The sequence below is a fragment of the Gadus macrocephalus genome, chromosome 8, assembly GCF_031168955.1.
Source record: "Gadus macrocephalus chromosome 8, ASM3116895v1".
In the NCBI taxonomy this organism is placed as follows: Eukaryota; Metazoa; Chordata; class Actinopteri; order Gadiformes; family Gadidae; genus Gadus; species Gadus macrocephalus.
The window spans coordinates 14,589,690-14,609,292 of NC_082389.1; the positions used below are offsets into that span (position 1 = coordinate 14,589,690).

The 19,603-nt window shown below is 46.2% G+C and overlaps 1 protein-coding gene across 2 annotated transcripts in view; it reads left to right on the forward strand.

Annotated features, from left to right (window-relative positions):
- The window catches only part of b4galt2 (UDP-Gal:betaGlcNAc beta 1,4- galactosyltransferase, polypeptide 2), a 96,142-nt gene that overhangs the window by 39,131 nt on the left and 37,408 nt on the right, over positions 1–19,603 (forward strand). For both annotated transcript variants that reach the window (XM_060059339.1, XM_060059340.1), the window contains exons 3-4: positions 9,552–9,670; positions 11,158–11,274. In XM_060059339.1, coding sequence (XP_059915322.1) covers positions 9,552–9,670; positions 11,158–11,274 — 236 coding nt within the window. The remainder of the gene's footprint in view (positions 1–9,551; positions 9,671–11,157; positions 11,275–19,603) is intronic.

Here is a 19,603-nt window from a genome sequence, read left to right on the forward strand (position 1 = left end):
CCCCATTCCTCCTCACTTCATCTCCGCTCTGGACAGGCCAACCTCCTCCGGCTTCTGAGTACAAGGCTCCGAACTATGGGCGACCGCGCCTTCTGCTTAGCTGCACCCAGTCTGTGGAATGCTCTCCCTGACCAACTAAGGGCCCCACAGACTGTGGATTGTTTTAAAAAAAAGGCCTGAAAACCCATCTTTTTAGAAAAGCCTTTGGCTAAACTGCTATTTTAATTGTTTTTCCCTGTTTTTCTATTTATGCTAGTTTTAAAGTCTTTTATTTTGTTTTTATCCTTTTTCATGTGCATTGAAGCACTTTGAGGTCATTGAGTTGATGCGTTACAAATAAAATGTATGATTCATTTATTAAAACGTCAGAACGGTTGAGTCCATGTTCCAACGTCCAGGCTCCCGCTCGGCCCTGTGTTTGCCAGTCCAGCGGTCGTGCCACCAGCATGTAGCGTCCACCTGGCACCGACCCCACCACCCAGCCACCCCAACATCGTGTTATGCCCTGTGTTGTTGTACAATCACCCGGCCGTGAACTTGGCCTCTGCCTGGCAAAGCATTGTGCTTCTTCACATTATACACACTCTTCTGAGAATTATGGCAATTGTCAGGTGTGTGTGTGTGTGTGTGTGTGTGTGTGTGTGTGTGTGTGTGTGTGTGTGTGTGTGTGTGTGTGTGTGTGTGTGTGTGTGTGTGTGTGTGTGTGTGTGTGTGTGTGTGTGTGTGTGTGTGTGTGCTGTGGGTGTGTGTGAGTGAGAGAGTTTGAGTGAGCCAACTAGCACAATATTGTGCCAGCTGAATAGGGGCAGTAAGTCCCATTGCTGGATACACACACACACACACACACACACACACACACACACACACACACACACACACACACACACACACACACACACACACACACACACACACACACACACACACACACACACACACACACATACAGCACACACACACACACATACAGCACACACACACACACATACACACATACAGCACATACACACATACACACATACAGCACACACACACACACATATAGCGCAAACACACAAAATCACACACTCACACACAATCATACAGCGTTAAGACACACAGACCCACACATACTGGCATATGGCACTGATTGAGCCTGACGGTTTCATAGCTACAGCCAGATTCGATTTCATGTAATAGAGTGAACAAACCCAAATTGTGCCAAATTCAGTATCAAGGGACACCCACAATCACACACACACACACACACACATAGCTTTATTAGTGCTGTTGGCCATACATAACTATGGATGGCTTATTCCTACACCAACAGCATACTGATAATCTATGGTCCAATAATGATGTCTCTCTTATCTATGGCCTCAAAGAAACGAAATAACTATACGAGTATACGCTGACGGCTTTGCATTAAACCATTATGCCCATTCATTAAATATTCATCCAGACTTCTAGACAACTGTGTGTGCTAAAAGGGTTGAAGGTTTATCAGGCGTGTGCTCCACGAGGTACAAGGTTTTATTAACAGCTGATTAATACCTACTTCTGTGGCATTAAAGGGGACAAATTGTGCAATTAAGATCCCAAACGATCGACTGCCTGTGGCCGTCACTCCCAGATAATTCTTTGATTGCTCTGTGTTTTGAAACGGACCACTCCTTTATCACGGCACGGCGCGTTTCAGAGCGAGAACCTGACAGGCAGTAATTATCTATTCAAATATGAACCTGATCTAATCTAATCTATTTTAATCTCATCTAATCTAATCAAACCAACTCTAATCTGTCTTAATCCGACGCGCAGGGGGGGGGGGTGAGAAGGCTGCAGATACAGGGGGTGTGGACCCGGTCGCTGGAACATGCTCTGCGGGCTCTTGTTGGGGCGTTCACACCCTCTACTCCATCTCCCTCCATTCTCCCACCAAGCTGTTGCTCTGTGTCTAAGGACGCTCCCTCCCTCCTCCTCCATCTCCTCTTTTGTATCTTTGTTTCTTTGCTGGCACCGGCCTCTTTACCCTATCTCGCTTACCAGTTAGTTTGTTGGTTTATTTCCGTTCCTTCATTCACTCTTTTTTTTCATTCCTCTGTTCGTTCATTTAGTTTCGTTCATTCTTTATTTTGGTCTTTCCTAATTTCTTCCTTTCTTTCTCCTAAACTGGGTTTCCTCTTCTGTGCCGCTTCCCCAAGTGGCCTTAAGCTGCAACCTCCCTTCCTCACTTTCTTTCGCTTCGTCGCTTTCTCTCTTTAGGTTCTTATGTTCCTTGCTTCCTCCATCTGCTTAACACCCCCCCCCCCCCCCCCCCCTCCTCAAAGTCTTCCATCCAAATACAAAATCACACACACTATAAGCGCCCTGTACAGATGGACGGAGGCCAGGCTGTGCTTCTCGCAGTGTGTAACAGGGTTTGTATACACAGGAGCCGGTGTTGAATTCAATCCAATCACCCATATGATCAATGGACCCTTTTTTCAGGTCGTAAAACTGTTGGTGTGCTTGAAATTATTCCGCAGCCCATCTCGTCGTGAGAACCTTTCTGTGATTCACCGCAGTCTGACGGCTGGTTGTGTAGCGTCAGACGTGGTTTACCGCACAGCCTTAAGCACGCCGAAGAGGGTGGTGCCGAATAAAGGTGGTGCCACAGTGAAACTGGTCCCCTGGAAACACACTAGGGCTAGCAATATAAGTTTATGCATTTTATGAAATCTAAAACAAAGTGTACAAAGTGTAATAATACTGTACATTACGTTTTATTTTTCAAAAGTCTCTGTTTTGCAGTTTCCGGTAGTTTTCATATTATACTTTGTCCATCGGTAGCTTTGTTGTTTTACTAATGTATGAGCTGACTGAAGTATTGATTTCTTCCTCCTGGCATGTTAGCTCTACATGCACGTGGGTTAGCCCTTAGCTCTCCTCGTACCTCTCTCCACATGTTACATGTGTTTGACCACTCAAGCGTGATGATTTGATTGAACTTTTGTGTATCATGCTGTAAATAGATCTCAACTTTCTGCCTCGTTGGATTTAAATGGACACACACACAAACAAACCCACAAATGCATGTTTGCAATCACACACACAAACACACACACACACACACTGACACTGACACTGACACACTCACAAACACACATACAGAAACACAGTGCACAGCCTTCCATGCTTGAATGCAGTCTTTGATAATCACTAATTATTGTGTGCGGCCAGCAATACAAGCACGCTGCTTCAGAGAGAGAGCGGGAAGGAGGAGAGCTGCAGGAACCACAGTCTGAAGGAGCAATGAAGTAAGAAGTAGAGATGGTGGATTAGAAGGGACAGAATGAGACAAAGACAGAGAGAGATAGAGGGGGTGTTGGGGAGAGGAGCGAGTTTTGCAATTAGGTAGCTGGCTGCCTCAGGTTGTTCGATGGGTAGTTTTGTCTTTCTCACTTAGAACTGAAATCTCTTATTTCCTCCCCGCAATGCTATGCCTTCTCTCTCTCTCTCTTGATCTGTCCTTTTGTCTCTCCATCTCCCTATCCCTCTCTCTCTCTCTCTCTCTCTCTCTCTCTCTCTCTCAGTTCATTTCAAGACTAGAATAAGCAATGATGGGCAATATTTGGGCAGTTGTATAGATTAGAGATAGAGAGAGAGCAATGAGACTCTGTAAGTCTCCATCGTCAAAAGGCAGAGTCAGTGAAAGGCATTGGTCAGACTCTTTCTTCTCTGTTCTTTCTGTCTCCCACTGCACTCTTGTGTCTTCACTTTTTTTCCTGCTATTGTTCTCTATTCCCCCATCATTTGTGTTCATAAACATCATGTAACTCAGAACATGAACCAAGAAGCCTTTCTCATGTTGTTGCGTCATTGAAGTTGTGTGACTGATGTCCAAGTCACTGACCCTACAGAAAGATGTCAATCTTTTTTTACCCGGCAAACCCTGTTTGGTTCGTGTCTCCTGGGAAACGCTGCGAGAGAGAGAGAGAGAGAGAGAGAGAGAGAGAGAGAGAGAGAGAGAGAGAGAGAGAGAGAGAGAGAGAGAGAGAGAGAGAGAGAGAGAGAGAGAGAGAGAGAGAGAGAGAGAGAGAGAGAGAGAGAGAGAGAGAGAGAGAGAGAGAGAGAGAGAGAGAGAGAGAGAGAGAGAGAGAGAGGTGTTGGATACCAGACTAAATATGGTTTTGCAGTAAAGACTGTCTCCACTACAGCCAATGGGCTGCAGCAGCCTTGTTAAACATGCCTGAAAGGAAAGAAAATCTTTTGGGCTGCAGCAGCCTTGTTAAACATGCCTGAAAGGAAAGAAAATCTTTTAAGTTGTTTTTGCTTTTTGGATTTAAATGGCTTTTTTTTTTTTTTTTTAAGAAGCCATACAACACAGTATTCTAATAAACACTCCAACAAACAAGTCTCCATCCTTAGTAAATCCAATATGCAAACGTCCAGGCTCCGAGCGGGAGCCTGGACGTTGGAACATGGACTCAACCGTTCTGACGTTTTAATAAATGAATCATAATATTTATAACGCATCAACTCAATGACCTCAAAGTGCTTCAATGCACATGAAAAAGGATAAAAACAAAATAAAAGACTTTAAAACTAGCCTAAATAGAAAAACAGGGAAAAACAATTAAAATAGCAGTTTAGCCAAAGGCTTTTCTAAAAAGATGGGTTTTCAGGCCTTTTTTTAAAACAATCCACAGTCTGTGGGGCCCTTAGTTGGTCAGGGAGAGCATTCCACAGACTGGGTGCAGCTAAGCAGAAGGCGCGGTCGCCCATAGTTCGGAGCCTTGTACTCTGAAGCTGGAGGAGGTTGGCCTGTCCAACAATGCTGCATGTGTGCATGTGTGTTTCTTTTTACGTGGGTGCATGTGACACTCAAGTGTCTGTGGCTTCACCTCGGTGTGAAGGAGTCGGCCGCGGCAGGCCGGAGATTAAGATGTCATTGATTATGTCTCAACCCGGAGAAGGATTAAACTCCTAGCTTCCTTGGGAGGCTGGTCTCCGGTGGGCCGCAGCTCTGTCCAGACACTCACCACTGAAGAGGAATATCTCAGGTTTCACTAAGCAAAACACTGGCACCTTATTGTAATGTGTTTTTCCATTTTTACTTTCCGAGGAATAGTACCGCACGGACGGCATCGCAGCGTGACGCCACAATAATCGACACCTGGCAGCAAACCTGTAGCTGACCAAACCAGAAGATCCTGTTCTCCACGTCGGAACTCATGAATAGCAACCATGACAACAGCGTTACTGCACCGACCAGGCTTGGATGTGGCACACACAGGCCAGGGCTTTGATTCCCAGTGGAGCCCTCCTCGGTGGAACTAAGTGCACTCCCCGTGCTGTGGGGCTTGTCTAGCACCGGCCACTAAAAGCTAGCCGCACATTAGAACACAGCTTTTTTTTTCTTATTTTGCAATTCAGTACCTTTTAATAGACAGGTTGTAAAAGCAGTTTTTTTCTCTTTTGTGTGTACTATATTTAGATTTAATATTATTAATATATAAATATATCTATATTTCCTTTTGCGGGGTAAATATCGTAAGATAATAAGCAATAGTCTGGGAATTCTAAAGGCTTGATTCATTGAGTTTCAGCTTCTTCTATAACTAGGGTCTGTATTTAATATTCAGGTGTTTATCCATCGGTCTATTAGGGGCAAGCTGAAGGAGACAGACTAGTGAAAGGCTACATAATTCCAAGTCCAGAGCTCACCCTATGAAGGACCGTCGCTCTTCATCCTAACTCACCCTGTTGTCCACAGAGTGCATGGACGAGAGAGATTGTACAGGAACAGGCAGGGGGAAGAGAGAGCGAGAGGAAGAGAGTTTCTTACCCCTCCTACGTTGCTGTTCTAACCGTTAGACGGACAGACTGACAGAAACCCAACAGGAAGGATGAAACGTGTAGCTCCCTGAGCTGAGCCCGATAGGACTGGTGGTGGATGGTGGTCTGAGGGGGTCTGTTTCAGATCCAGACCCCGTGGCTTGATGGAGACATTATGCATTATGAACATGTTAACCTCATTGGCATCGACCACAGCGTGGCGCGGTGATGATGGGTGGGGCCTGGGCTGCTCCACACATCAGCTCACACATCAATGCTAACTGGGTTATTCGCTCCTGAATACTCCTTGACTCTGTCTTTCTGCACTCCGACGCCCACATGCACGCAGACACACACAAGCACACCCACAAGCACTCACACACACACAAGCACACACTCTTGCTTATGAAATACACTGCGCACACATTGTTTACTTGGGATGAGGAATGCACATTTTATTGAAGCTAAGACCGTCGTCATCGACTAAATCTCTTCAGTCAGGCTCCTCTTCATTGTTGTTTCCAGTAAAGAGGAGATGTATGAGGAACTCCTGAATCCGAATAACACGCCCTCTATGTTGGCGGCAGAGCTCGAGGTTGATGGTGTTTCGTCGTCAATTTCCCTGGTGGAGGTCACTGAGGTAGTCAAACATCTCCGCAGTGGCAAAGCCCCAGGGATTGATGAGATCCAGCCAGAAATGCTAAAGGCTCTGGGTGTTGAGGGGCTGTCATGGTTGACACGCCTATTCAACATCGCGTGGGAGTCGGGTACAGTGCCAAAGGAGTGGCAAACCGGGGTGGTGGTCCCCCTGTTCAAAAAGGGGGACCAGAGAGTGTGTGCCAATTACCGGGGTATCACACTTCTCAGCCTCCCTGGTAAAGTCTACTCCAAGGTGCTGGAAAGGAGGGTTCGGCCGATCGTCGAACCTCAGATTGAAGAGGAACAATGCGGTTTTCGCCCCGGACGTGGAACTACGGACCAGCTCTTCACTCTCGCAAGGACCCTGGAGGGGGCCTGGGAGTATGCCCATCCGGTCTACATGTGTTTTGTGGATCTGGAGAAGGCGTATGACCGGGTCCCCCGGGAGAAACTGTGGGAGGTGCTGCGGGAGTATGGGGTAAGGGGGTCTATCCTCAGGGCCATCCAATCTTTGTACTCCCAAAGCGAGAGCTGTGTTCGTGTTCTCGGCAGCCAGTCAGTTTCGTTCTCAGTGGGTGCTGGTCTCCGCCAGGGCTGCGCCTTGTCACCAATCCTGTTTGTGATATACATGGACAGGATATCGAGGCGTAGTCGTGGTGGGGAGGGGTTGCAGTTCGGTGGTCTGAGGATCTCGTCACTGCTTTTTGCAGATGATGTGGTCCTCATTGGATCATCGGCCTGTGACCTTCAGCACTCACTGGATCGGCTGGCGGCCGAGTGTGAATCGGCTGGGATGAGGATCAGCACCGCTAAATCTGAGGCCATGACTCTTAGCAGGAAACCGGTGGATTGCTTACTCCGGGTAGGAAATGAGTCCTTAGCCCAAGTGAAGGAGTTCAAGTACCTCAGGGTCTTGTTCGCGAGTGAGGGTACTATGGAGCGTGAGATTGGCCGGAGAATCGGAGCAGCGGGGGCGGTATTGCGTTCGCTTTACCGCACCGTTGTAACGAAAAGAGAGCTGAGCCGCAAGGCAAAGCTCTCGATCTACCGGTCGATCTTCGTTCCTATCCTCACCTATGGTCATGAGGGCTGGGTGATGACCGAAAGGACGAGATCGCGGGTACAAGCGGCCGAGATGAGTTTTCTCAGAAGGGTGGCTGGCGTCTCCCTTAGGGATAGGGTGAGAAGCTCAGCCATCCGTGAGGAACTCGGATTAGAGCCGCTGCTCCTTTACTTAGAAAGGAGTCAGCTGAGGTGGGTCGGGCATCTGGTAAGGATGCCCACTGGGCGCCTTCCTTGGGAGGTGTTTCAGGCACGTCCAGTGGGGAGGAGACCTCGGGGAAGACCCAGGACTAGGTGGAGAGATTATATCTCAACACTGGCCTGGGAACGCCTCGGGATCCCCCCGTCAGAGCTGGTCAATGTGGCCCGGGAAAGGGAAGTCTGGGGCCCCCTGCTTGAGCTGCTCCCCCCGCGACCCGACCCCGGATAAGCGGATGACGATGAGGATGAGGAGGAGATGTATCATGTTTGCTTTAGCAAGCTCACCGGCCCTGGGAAGTCATGGCCAATTTGATGTATCAATTATAAGATGACGTGTTTGTAGACACATGGAGCCCTAATCTTCACTCTTTTAAGAGAGCTTGTTTCTATAATACTGACCATACTGCAATGAAGTCATTGTCGTTGAGGCCGGCTCAGTGTCTCAAACCACTACACAGACACTACACACTACACACTACACACCACACACTACACACTACACACTACACACGAAGGCGCTGCAACCTCGTGGTGACCCGGGTTCGATTCCCACCTGCGGCCCTCCTATGCTACAAGGCCTTCCGTCTCTCCTTCAAACCCACTTTGCTGTCAAGTATTCCCTGTCCCTATCCATGAAGCGAGGCAATCCCATAATAAAGATACAAGCGTACTAAAAGCTGTCATAGGTGTCATATACACAGTTCTATTCTGGCGCTTCTGTTTGTGTTAAAGCGCAGGATGATGAAATATTTTAGACATCTTAAGCTAATAAAATACTTGACAACAGAAGGACTCATTAAAGTAGTGGTGGATTTGCTATAATGGCAACGCGGCGCTTCCTAGTTTTGACAGCTGGGATGACATTTAATCGATCCCTTTCCAGATGTCTCATGGAGAACTTTATCACCAGTTACATATGTTGTGGAAAATGGAATGTACTTTTTACCGTGTTCAAATTTGTCCCATATGTTGTTCTTACTACTTCTAAGTGTTAATCATAAAACGTATAAAAGATGCCCCGCTTATGTTGTAGTTTGAGGCTCAGGTTCAGTCCACGGCTGTAAACGTCTAGCATGCGGGGATGTTGTTAACCCCGCTACGAGATCTTTATGATCAGCACTAAGTACTTGGACAGCGCCAACATTTACTATCACATTCTGAAGTGTCAAAAGCATTACATTCAAAGACAGGGATATACAGGCATAGCACATCCACACTACAAACACACATGGGAACTTCGATACACACACATAAACACATCTGGGCACTCTGAATTCCGCCGAGACTATGATAGATGTATGGCAGACCAACACATGGCGAGGTTTTTGCTTCTGAGCTGCATAATTACACTTCATGTTGTTGTGTTTCCTCTGACTAACTTCAAAGTCTGTGTTTTTATTTATCCCTTTTTTCTTCTTGAGGAATTTATATTTCTGTGAGGCCCTCTGCATCTCATTAAACACTGTGTTATGCAAAGCGGGTCCCCTCGGAACCATTATTTTCTCACTTACATACGCTTACATACACACACACATTTACTTTGATGCTTAAGTAACTCTCCCTCTGCCTCTGTGTCTGTGTCTCTGTCCGTGTCTCTCTCTGTCTTTGTCTCCCTCTCCATCCCTCTCCAAATCCTTCCCCTTCAATCCACGTCCCCGACCTCCATCCCTAAACTCCTTTCATCCACGTCCTGTTCCTATTTATTCATTTGCAATTATTTGGGTTCTTTTTCTCTCCTCTATACACTTTGTATTGTTCCTCTGCGGTTCCTCCGGCCCACCCATCCCCCCCCTCCTCCCTCTCCTCTGACTCTTGGTTGATCTGTCAATCTCCCCTCTCTGCGTCCCCAGTGGGCCGTCTGCTGATAGAGTTCAGCTCCCAGATGACCATGGAGCGCGTGCAGAAGGAGAACCCCAACGTGACGGACGGCGGACGCTACGCGCCCCCCGACTGTCGGCCCAGATGGAAGGTCTGTCTGTCTGTCTGTCCCTCCCTCCCTCTATTCGTCTATCTGGCTAACCGTCTGTCCGTCTATCTTGTCTGGCTGTCCTGCTCGCTGTCTGTCTGTCTATCCCTCCCTCTATTTTTCTATCTGTCCTACCGTCCTACTCTCTTTCTGTCGGTCTGTCTGTCGGTCTGTCTATCTTTCTGTCCGACCCTCTATTTGTCTACCTTGCTTACTGTCTGTCTGTGTCTCTGTCTGTTTCCTTGTCTGTCCCTCTTTCTTGGTGTCTAGCAATTTGTCTGGCTTGCTGTCTGTCTGTCTGTCTGTCCTTCTGTAAGGCTGTCTGGCTGTCTAGCTGTTTCTTCTGGTTCTCTGTTTATCTGGCTTCCTGTCTGGCTAGCCATCTGTCTGTCTGTCTAGTTGGCTGTCTAGCTGTCTAGTAGGTGTCCGTCTGCCTGTCCAATTGGCTCTCTGTTCCGTCTGGTTGGCTGTCTGCCTTTCTGTGTATGTTTCCCTCTGTTTGTCTGGCTGTCTGGATGTCTACCAGTGTAGGTATTGATTTTTGACCCCTAGGGGACGATCACACAGAGGCACGTCCCTAGAAGTATGTCACCAGCCAGACTGATGTTTTCTTCTGGTATGGCGAGCCCGCCGTCGCTTCTCTCTTGCGCAGAGAGAAGCACTTTTCGCGTATTTTAAGGCGTGCAATTTTTTTTAAATATTATCAACTTTTCAGCACAAGGCACATCAGTGTATAACTTGGCCTCGGCCGCTGATCAAATCAAGTATGAGACGGGCTTTGCTACTTCACCACTGACGTTTTGTTGCCACAGCAACAGCCAAACCACCCGACCGTTGGACAATGGCGAATGTGGATGCAAATGGATTTCCCCCCGTCCTCACCCAGTAGCAAAGCAAACAAAGGCAAGACTTTGGAGTCTGATTGAATCCATTTATTTTCCTGCTAATCACCTTTAATGGGCCGGTTGGGCACGCAGCCCCTCTCCAGAGGCGGACCATTCAGTGGAGCCCGACACGCTCTGCCAAGGTGCCTTGTGTTTTTTGAAGGGTCCGCGTATCTAGTGATGCGCCTCTTTGTGATCTCCCCTTTAGTCCATCAGATATTAGAAGTTTTATCGAATTGCGCATTTTGGTGTTTAAAACACTTCAGAATCAAAGCTTTTTGAAACAAAGTCAAGGGGGAAGAGGGAAGTACTTGTTTTATCCGTGTGTGTGTGTGTGTGTGTGTAGGTGTGTGTGTGTTTGTGTGTGTGTGTGTGTCTGTGTGTGTTTGTCTCTGTGTGTGTTTGTCTCTGTGTGTGTGTGTGCGTCCATGCGACTGTATGCGTGTGTGTGTGTGTGTGTGTGTGTGTGTGTGTGTGTGTGTGTGTGTGTGTGTGTGTGTAGGTGTGTGTGTGTATGCGTGTCTGCATTTGCTTGTGACTGCATGTGTTTGTATGTGTGTTAAACAGTTAAATCACTTCCTGGGTCTGTGCCTGCTGCTGTTCCAGGTTGCCATCATCATTCCATTCCGTCACCGAGACAACCATCTGAAGTACTGGCTCCACTACCTGCACCCCATACTCAGACGACAGAAGATCCACTACGGCATCTACATCATCAACCAGGTAAACCAAGCCTGCCCTGTGTCAGTTATTCTCTCGCTCTCTCGCTCTCTCGCTCTCTCTCTCTCGCTCTCTCGCTCTCTCGCTCTCTCTCTCTCGCTCTCTCTCTCTCGCTCTCTCGCTCTCTCTCTCTCTCTCTCTGGCTATCTCTTTCGCTCTCTCTCTCTCTCTCTCTCTCCCTCTCCCTCTCCCTCTCCCTCTCCCTCTCCCTCTGTCTCTCTCTCTCTCTCTCTCTCTCTCCCTCTCCCTCTCCCTCTCCCTCTGTCTCTCTCTCTCTTTCTCTCGACCCTATGTTGTGACTCTACCTCTCTACCGCCCGTTTTTCTCCCTAGTGTATGTCAGTGAATCCAAGTGGCCTCCATGTAACCCTGTTTTTCTGGCAGCTGAAGTCTGTAATGTACTGACACTTCTGTCTCCGGTCCCTTTTTCTTGGGGACCTGATCTGGGTTTGGATTTCACAGTACAATAGATTTCCCAGTGTGCCACTTGAAATGCACGTTTATAAGCAGTGTAATGTGTATGTCTGGTGAATTCATGTGTTTGTTTGCTACGCAAGATAATGTGTGTGTGTGTGTGTGTGTGTGTGTGTGTGTGTGTGTGTGTGTGTGTGTGTGTGTGTGTGTGTGTGTGTGTGTGTGTGTGTGTGTGTGTGTGTGTGTGTGTGGGGATGTGTCTGTGAGTCAGGGTGCTTTAATGCACTATGGGATTCGGGTGGTGTTTTGTGTTTGCCTGGGAACCAGATGAATCTTGCTGGCTCACGTTTAATTTGCTATGCAGATAAGGTCTGGTTCCACTCCCATGCAAAGGGATTTCTGTCCGGTACAAGATAGACCGACCAATCACAACCGTTTATCTACAATGAGTCTGGATAAATACGATGAGGGTGCCATAGAGAGAGGCATTTTCAACACCAACAAAGACTTCTGATGTAGTGATGTGTGTGAACGGTTTGTTGATTCCGCTGTCGAGACAGCGGAATGTGTGTGTGTGTGTGTGTGTTTGTGTGTGTGTGCAATTATGTGCTGTTGAGCAAATGTTTTTGTGTGTCAGTGTACAGACACGCTTTTTTATTGTGTAGTATTGTAAAGTCATGTGAATGAGCACGTGTTTGTGATCTTTGCGATACGATATGGGTATGTGTGTGCATTACTGTGCTGGTGAACCAGTGTGTGTGTGTCCTTTATTGGATCTAAGTGTGTTTGTACATAACTGTTAAGTGTGTGTGTGTGTGTGTGTGTGTGTGTGTGTGTGTGTGTGTGTGTGTGTGTGTGTGTGTGTGTGTGTGTGTGTGTGTGTGTGTGTGTGTGTGTGTGTGTGCTGCTGGGTTCATTTCTCTGCCATCATTTGTAATGAGCTCTTCTCGGTGCCCTTTCAGTCCCTTGTGGCCCGTGAGCCACAGCTTAATCGCTCCCCCCACGGATCAGACCTTTGGTTCCGCCTGCTCCAGGGTCCACTTCTGATATGGTTATGTTCCAATATTTAACTCGCTCTCTCCCTTTCGCTCGCTCTCTATATCTCCGTTGCTCCTTCTCTTCCCTCTTTCTGGCTCTCTATCTATCCTTCTCCCCTTCTTGCTCCCTCTCTCACTATCTTGCTCTTTTTTCCCCCTCTCTCTCTATCACCCCCTCTTTATTTCCATATCTCTGTCCCTCTCTTTTTATCGCTGCCTCTTTCCCCCCCCCCCCTCTCTCTCTCCTTTTCACTTACTCTCTCTCTCCACCTCTCTCTCTTGCTCTCTACCTAGTTCTCTCCATCATTTGCTCTCTCTTCTCTCCACCTTTATGTATAAAACGATCCACTAGCAACTCTCAGAGCATGGTGATTTGCATTTCAATTGCAAAACCATAATCCAGTTTATGTGCAACGTGAGGTATGATGAGGATGAACCTATAAAAGATAATGAATTTGCCAGAGATTATAGTTTATAGGGCCCAACAATGGCCACACAAATAAGTTGTGATTATTTTCCTTATGACAGGACATAGTTTTTTCCTTCCAGTTAAACGGGAGCTTTAGTTAATTGAATTTTCATATTTGTCTTTAATCGCATATGTACCCCTTACCCCTTCCCCTTACCTCTTCAAAACAAGGGGGAGGGGTAAGGGGAAGCGTTAAGGGGTAGAAATGGGATTGGGCCTTACTGTATCTTTGGGTCAAGTGTGTTGGAGTCCTTCTGGTTTAGCTCTTCATTTGCACGGAGCAATGTCAATCAAAAAGGGATAAGCAAGCAAAACTGAACGCAAGATATATTAAAAAGTTGAAAAGCGCACACCTTTTTCATTGTGCTGAAAGAAAAATTTAGATTTTTTTTGAGTGTGCTTAAGCATTGAGTAGTGTAGCGCCATTTAAACAATACCCAACGTCATGCACCCCTTACCTCTGACTTTATGTCATTTTTGTTTGGTCCAAAATGTGGCCTTGTAGAAGAAATCCTTTACCTCAGTTGAAATGTCAACAGCCGCTGTTCCTACATGGTGTATTGGTTCGGAGGGCTACGTTATGCAGTTATGTTCCCGTCTTCTAAACTAGTGACAAAGTGTTTGTCTTGCACACTCTCTGTGTTACTGTCAAACAGATTTTGAATCACACCAGCGGACAGGCCTGGCGGCCCACATAAAGGGCAGCTCCGCCTCAGTCTGTCCATAAAAGAGGCTGCCTCGCACTGTCCTCTGAAGTACTGACTTTATCTTCCTCCCTTTCCGTCGTATCATATGAATGTTGAAGAACATAAAGGAGGATCTCCTTATATCTATAGAAATGCTTCCCCTCAGCGCTATCTCTCTTGTCATCCATGTATGGATCACATTTGTGCTTGGCTTAATATTTCTGTTCATACTAAATATTTTAATAGCTTTGCATTGTTGGAATTTGAAAGCACCCCGCAGATCAAGTTTCCAGATCCAAAGTAACAATGCGGTTGATCACAGTCGACTTGGCTTCCAACAATACGTCTTCATTGTACCTTCAGGGGATTCAGACTCATCACCCTTACACTGTCCGATGGACATTGCCTCCACTCCACACGCTCATTCGTAATAATAACCAAGAATGTACTTGTACCCATTGGACGTGTGCGCCGTTCAACGCAGCTCTGCTCTCCTGACAGTGTCTGCAGACGAGCGGGAGGTTCGGCTGGTTCAGCAGACGGAGCGAGCCACTAAAGTGTGTGTTCAGGCGGGGCGGACAGGGAGACCCGGGGGGTTGGCGGAGACAGGGAGGGGGGGGGGAGGGGGGGGGGGGGGGAGAGGGAGCGAGGCAGAGCAGACGCAGGAACCAAAGCTTAAGCGAGTGGAAAAAACAAACCGACCCGAGCGACAGTAGTGCCATTTTGAGGAGGTCTCCGGCATGATTGGCCGCTTAAACCTTTCCTTCCTGAGGCCGCCTGAGGGGGTGCGGGGCGGAGTATGGGCCGTTGTTCGCGTCGCGCTCGCTCGAGTGTCTCATACTGGGGGTGGGGGGGGGCTTTCCCACGTAGCGGTGGTGACAGTGGTGGTGGAGGAAGAGGAGGATGAGACGGAGGAGACGAGGTCATCAGCAGGGAGAGGTCATCAAGAGAGGAAGAGTACCCATATCTCAGAGCGCATGCGTTCTGCATGCGTGCCCTTTAATGTCTTGTCTTTATGTTCCAGGGTTAGATGACGAACACACAGTGCACGCACACATACATACACAATATAAGAGTAACCCCAAAAGAGGTTTATCACACGACACTCGGGTCAGGGTGCAACGGCTCCTAGGAAGCGGAAACATCTGGTGAATGAACGGTGCCCAGAGGTCGAGGACACCTTTCTCAACGTATCCATTCCAATTGTCTCATCCGACAAAGGGCACTGTGTCGTTCCCTCTGAGGATTTGTACCTCTCTTTGAAAGTTGTTATTCTTCCAGCCAACGATACAGAAGCAGAGCGACAAGGGGAAGGGGGGAAATGTCGGCAGGGCCTTTTTGACATTGGCTCAGAAGAGTGAGGGGAGCCCGCAAGCACTGAGGCTACCTCTTTGTGTGTCCACCCCCTCCTGCCAGGGACCAGAGCCAAGGTTTGGCTGTTGGCTGTCAGCTCGACATGTCAACTGGAGACCTGCCCAGAGACAAAGGGAGGACAGTCAGATAGAGACCCACAGACAGACAGACAGACAGACAGACAGACAGACAGACAGACAGACAGACAGACAGACAGACAGACAGACAGACAGACAGACAGACAGACAGACAGACAGACAGACAGACAGACAGACAGACAGACAGACAGACAGACAGGTGTTCAAGAGGAAAAGGGGATTGAAGGGAGAGGGAAAGGAATATGAAGAGTGTAAGGAAGAAAAAGAACGAAATACTGAAAGAAAGAAAAACTAATAAAACAGGGAGAAGGGTTAGTTGAATGAAAGAGGAAGGTATAACGGGAGTATGAATGAAGTAAGGAATAATCACAGAGAGGCCGGGCAATAAACAGTTTGATATGCCCGGCTCGTGGACGGCTTACCGCCCGAGACGAAGTCGAGGGCGGTAACCTTCCGCGAGCCGGGCATATCAAACTGTTTATTGCCCTGCCTTGAGGTGATTATTCAGTTTATTCTACTTCGCGCCGGCCAACATAATAAAACAATTCAAATACTTTAATAATTACCCTTTTTCTTATTTGTATTGCATGCTTATCAAATGTATACTCTGTTTAAGTTCATCTCCCTCGAAAAGTAGTTCCCTTTAGAACTACGGTGAATAACGTTAGCTCAGCTATAGGTAACTCGTTTCTATAGCAACAACACAAGGCTGGATCTGATCACTAGTTTAATAACGTAGTTGCTACATTCGTATCAAGTCAGCTTTAATGACGATCGATCCAACAAGCACTCCTTGGTTTATTTTTTACTATGGACCTCATGTTGGAAATGTATGTGATAGAAAACGATACAAGCGGCGTATTGATCTACTGTGCTCAGTCAGCAGCAAGTAGAACCGACAAGTCAGCGGGCAATATGCCGGATTAATGCACCCCTCCCAGCCAATCAGAATCGAGCATTCTTAAATGAAATAGAATAAAGATATTTATTGAATATATTTTTTTTTTTACCATGTAGAGGTCAAAGTTAAATTGAAGTGAAACCTTGAAATGCATTCAAATTCAACAGATAACTGTTGATAACACTGAATGTGTCCCTAGTCAGTCAATTTCAATGTTCATTCAATGTTTTTTATGCATTTTTGATTTAAAAAAATGCTTCACTCTTTGTATTATCCATGTATTTTCATACAGGGTTAGTCGGGGTCACTTAAATTTGATTTGTGAAAGACCTCTTTCTCCAGTTGACAGATAAATGGGATAGTTCATGTTCTATTGGTTCACACTTGATTTAAGCTAGGGTAGGCTTAATAAAAATACACATGACCATCTCGCTATCTTTAGCAATAGCACTACCGAGCGTTGTGGAAAAAATTTAACATTGTAGGGGTGTCCTCGCTATAGTCTTATCTGATTCGTCAGACCAGACCCATCTTCGACTGATCGTCCAATCATATATGATATTTTTTCTAACATATGCAGCTCAATGATGCCTAAAGTGACTGACCGCCACCACAAACAAATGTACTTTTAACAATATGACCACAATTGTAATTTGACAGTAACGATAAGCACCTATTAGCCTTATATATTATACTATGGACTAATATAATATACTGCAATTAATATAATAATTCTTTGAAATCAAACTGATAACGCACAGTATTTATATCCAATCATGCATAGATAAGGAGAATGTAGAATACTGCCCATTTCAATTTAGGAGAATGAATGAATGAATGTATTAATATGTGTTGAAAGCAATCCAATCATTTTATTTGGGTGAATGAAATGGTTCGATGGCTTATTGGATCTTTGGAGGCCCGCGACAGCTGCAGATTACAGATTTGTGGCAAATTTTTTCAGATCATTTGATTTATTTATCAGTAAAACAACTTTTGAAATCTTGACAAAAAAAAGCTTCTGAACTAAATAGCTTAATGTTAGCTTTAATGTTATATATATAATTAATAATATATATCCATCAAACCCAAGTTATAACTAATCCCATCCATCCTGCCATAAACGTCCCCTTCTTCCACACTGCTCAGACAAACCCCAAACGTTTAATGCTTGGATTGCATTGTATAGAGTTCATTTTGCACTTTTATGGAAATGGAAAAAAATGTGATTACAGTAAAAGTAAAAAGTAACCCTTGACATTAAAGGTACAGAAAAGATTCAGCGTTCTACCAATATTTTTGCAATTGTTTGTGAGGCCAAACCATGGGAAGGTTACACACTCTTTCAACAAAAATGCTTTCGTACACGGCAAAAAGTTTTTTTTTTCATATCTCCATCCACTGCTTCTTTTATCTGAAGCGCAGTGGCTTTTGACAAAATAATATGTAAAAGGATGTTGCACACTTACCTTTTCTGGGCTCTCTGCAGTCTGCTGCTGCTCATTATTCATACTGCTGTAATGAGGTTTCCAGACACTGTTTAGAAAGACGAGGCTGATAAAATACCAACCTCAGAAGCAAGTCATGAAATAATAATAAGCAATTCAAATGATCCGTTCATATTTCTCACCTATACTGATCTCACGTCTAATGGCCTGACCCAATTGTTAAATTAGATTAGTACAGTTAGAGGCGATTGCATGTTCGTTTCTGAACATAGTGTATACAAAGAGATGTTATTTCCTATCCCTGTTTACTGTGGCTTGGGTTCTGCATTGATTAGATATTCCCTACTGAACTGAACTGAACAAAGCCCTCTTTGTTATAACAGCCATTATTTTCCTATCACGTAGTGAAAGAGGTCAGTCCCCTAGAAAGATATCTAGGCATATATAGGCATAAACCTATTATAACTTTCTCTCCCTCACCTATGTCCATTGCTCTAGCACCCTCGCTCTCGTTCACTCGCTCTCTGTCTCCCCGCCCATGTCTCTCTCTCATTATACCGTGCTGCAAGTCTCTTTTATGATGTTAATCTTCTGCAATCACAAATCGACTATGAGCGGGAAAAGACGAAATGCCTGCTGTTGACCGTGGTAGAGAATATTGATCTCATGATTAGCCACAACTCCCTTGCTCTCTCTCTCTCCCTTTCATTCTTTCTCTCTCTATCTCTCTACCTCTATCTCTCTCCCTTCCCCTTCCGTTCCTTATTTCTGCCCGTTTTTTGGTGGAATAAAGTAATGGCCTCATTTGTGGCCCCAGAGCCGGTCTGGTGTGAGGTGCAAAGTGGTGGATGTTGCCAGCCGGTTGTTTGTGATGAATTATAGATTCTGAATCTTCTATTCTTCTCCCCTTCCTGTTTCTCCACTCTTTTCCTCCCCGCTCTTCATGCCCTCTCCACTCCTGTCATCTCCTCGCTCCTCTCCTCTCGTCTCCGTGTCACTCCTCGTCGCTCCCTGCTCCCCTCACCTCATTTGCGTCCTCATCCCCTCCATTATGCGCCGCCCAGTCTCCCTCTTTTGTTTGCACGCCCTCATCACATCCCCTCTGGAAGACGGCAGCAGGTAGAGAGAGCAGGGGCTGCCTCGCCTCCTAGAAACAGGCAGTGTGTGCTCGACTGCTTATCGTCTTAACGTATGCAGTCAATTGGAGTCTTACAAAGTGTGTAATTCGATGGAACACGCAGGCAGCATGAGTCAATACTGCACTCACTTTGAAGTTGGCGTCTACTAATCAATGGTTTCACTTACAGAATGAGTTTCTGCAAGTGCAATGCAAATAAAAAAGAATATGTAGTAATATGTTGCTCTATATTTTGGCTAGCTTCATGCTATAGCCTACCTAAGCATGCCCATCTAGTACTAGCTCTATAGCATTGCCCTGGCTTTCCAGCATGTAATGCTAGCTCTGTGGCATAGCCCTGGCTCTTTAGCATGCATAGGTAATGCTAGCTCTATAGTATTGCCCTGGCTCTAAAGCATGCATGGGTAATACTAGCTATGTGGTATAGCTCTGGCTCTATAGCATGTAGCTCTACCGCTATTGTAGGATAAATTTCTACAAGCAGTAGCACGGTCGATGGTTAAATACTTTCTTACGCTATGTAGTGGCAGAAGATGGAAGCAACAGTTTGTATGTATGGGAAGGTGCTTCCTCCGTGAGAGCTTTCCTGGCTGAAAGCATTATCGTTGGCTTAATAGCATCTTGGATTATTATTATTACTCTGTAATACTGCGGCTCCGTCATAGCAACATCAAAGATGTCCGTTTGAGGGACAGTTGTACACACACACACACACACACACACACACACACACACACACACACACACACACACACACACACACACACACACACGACACACACACACACA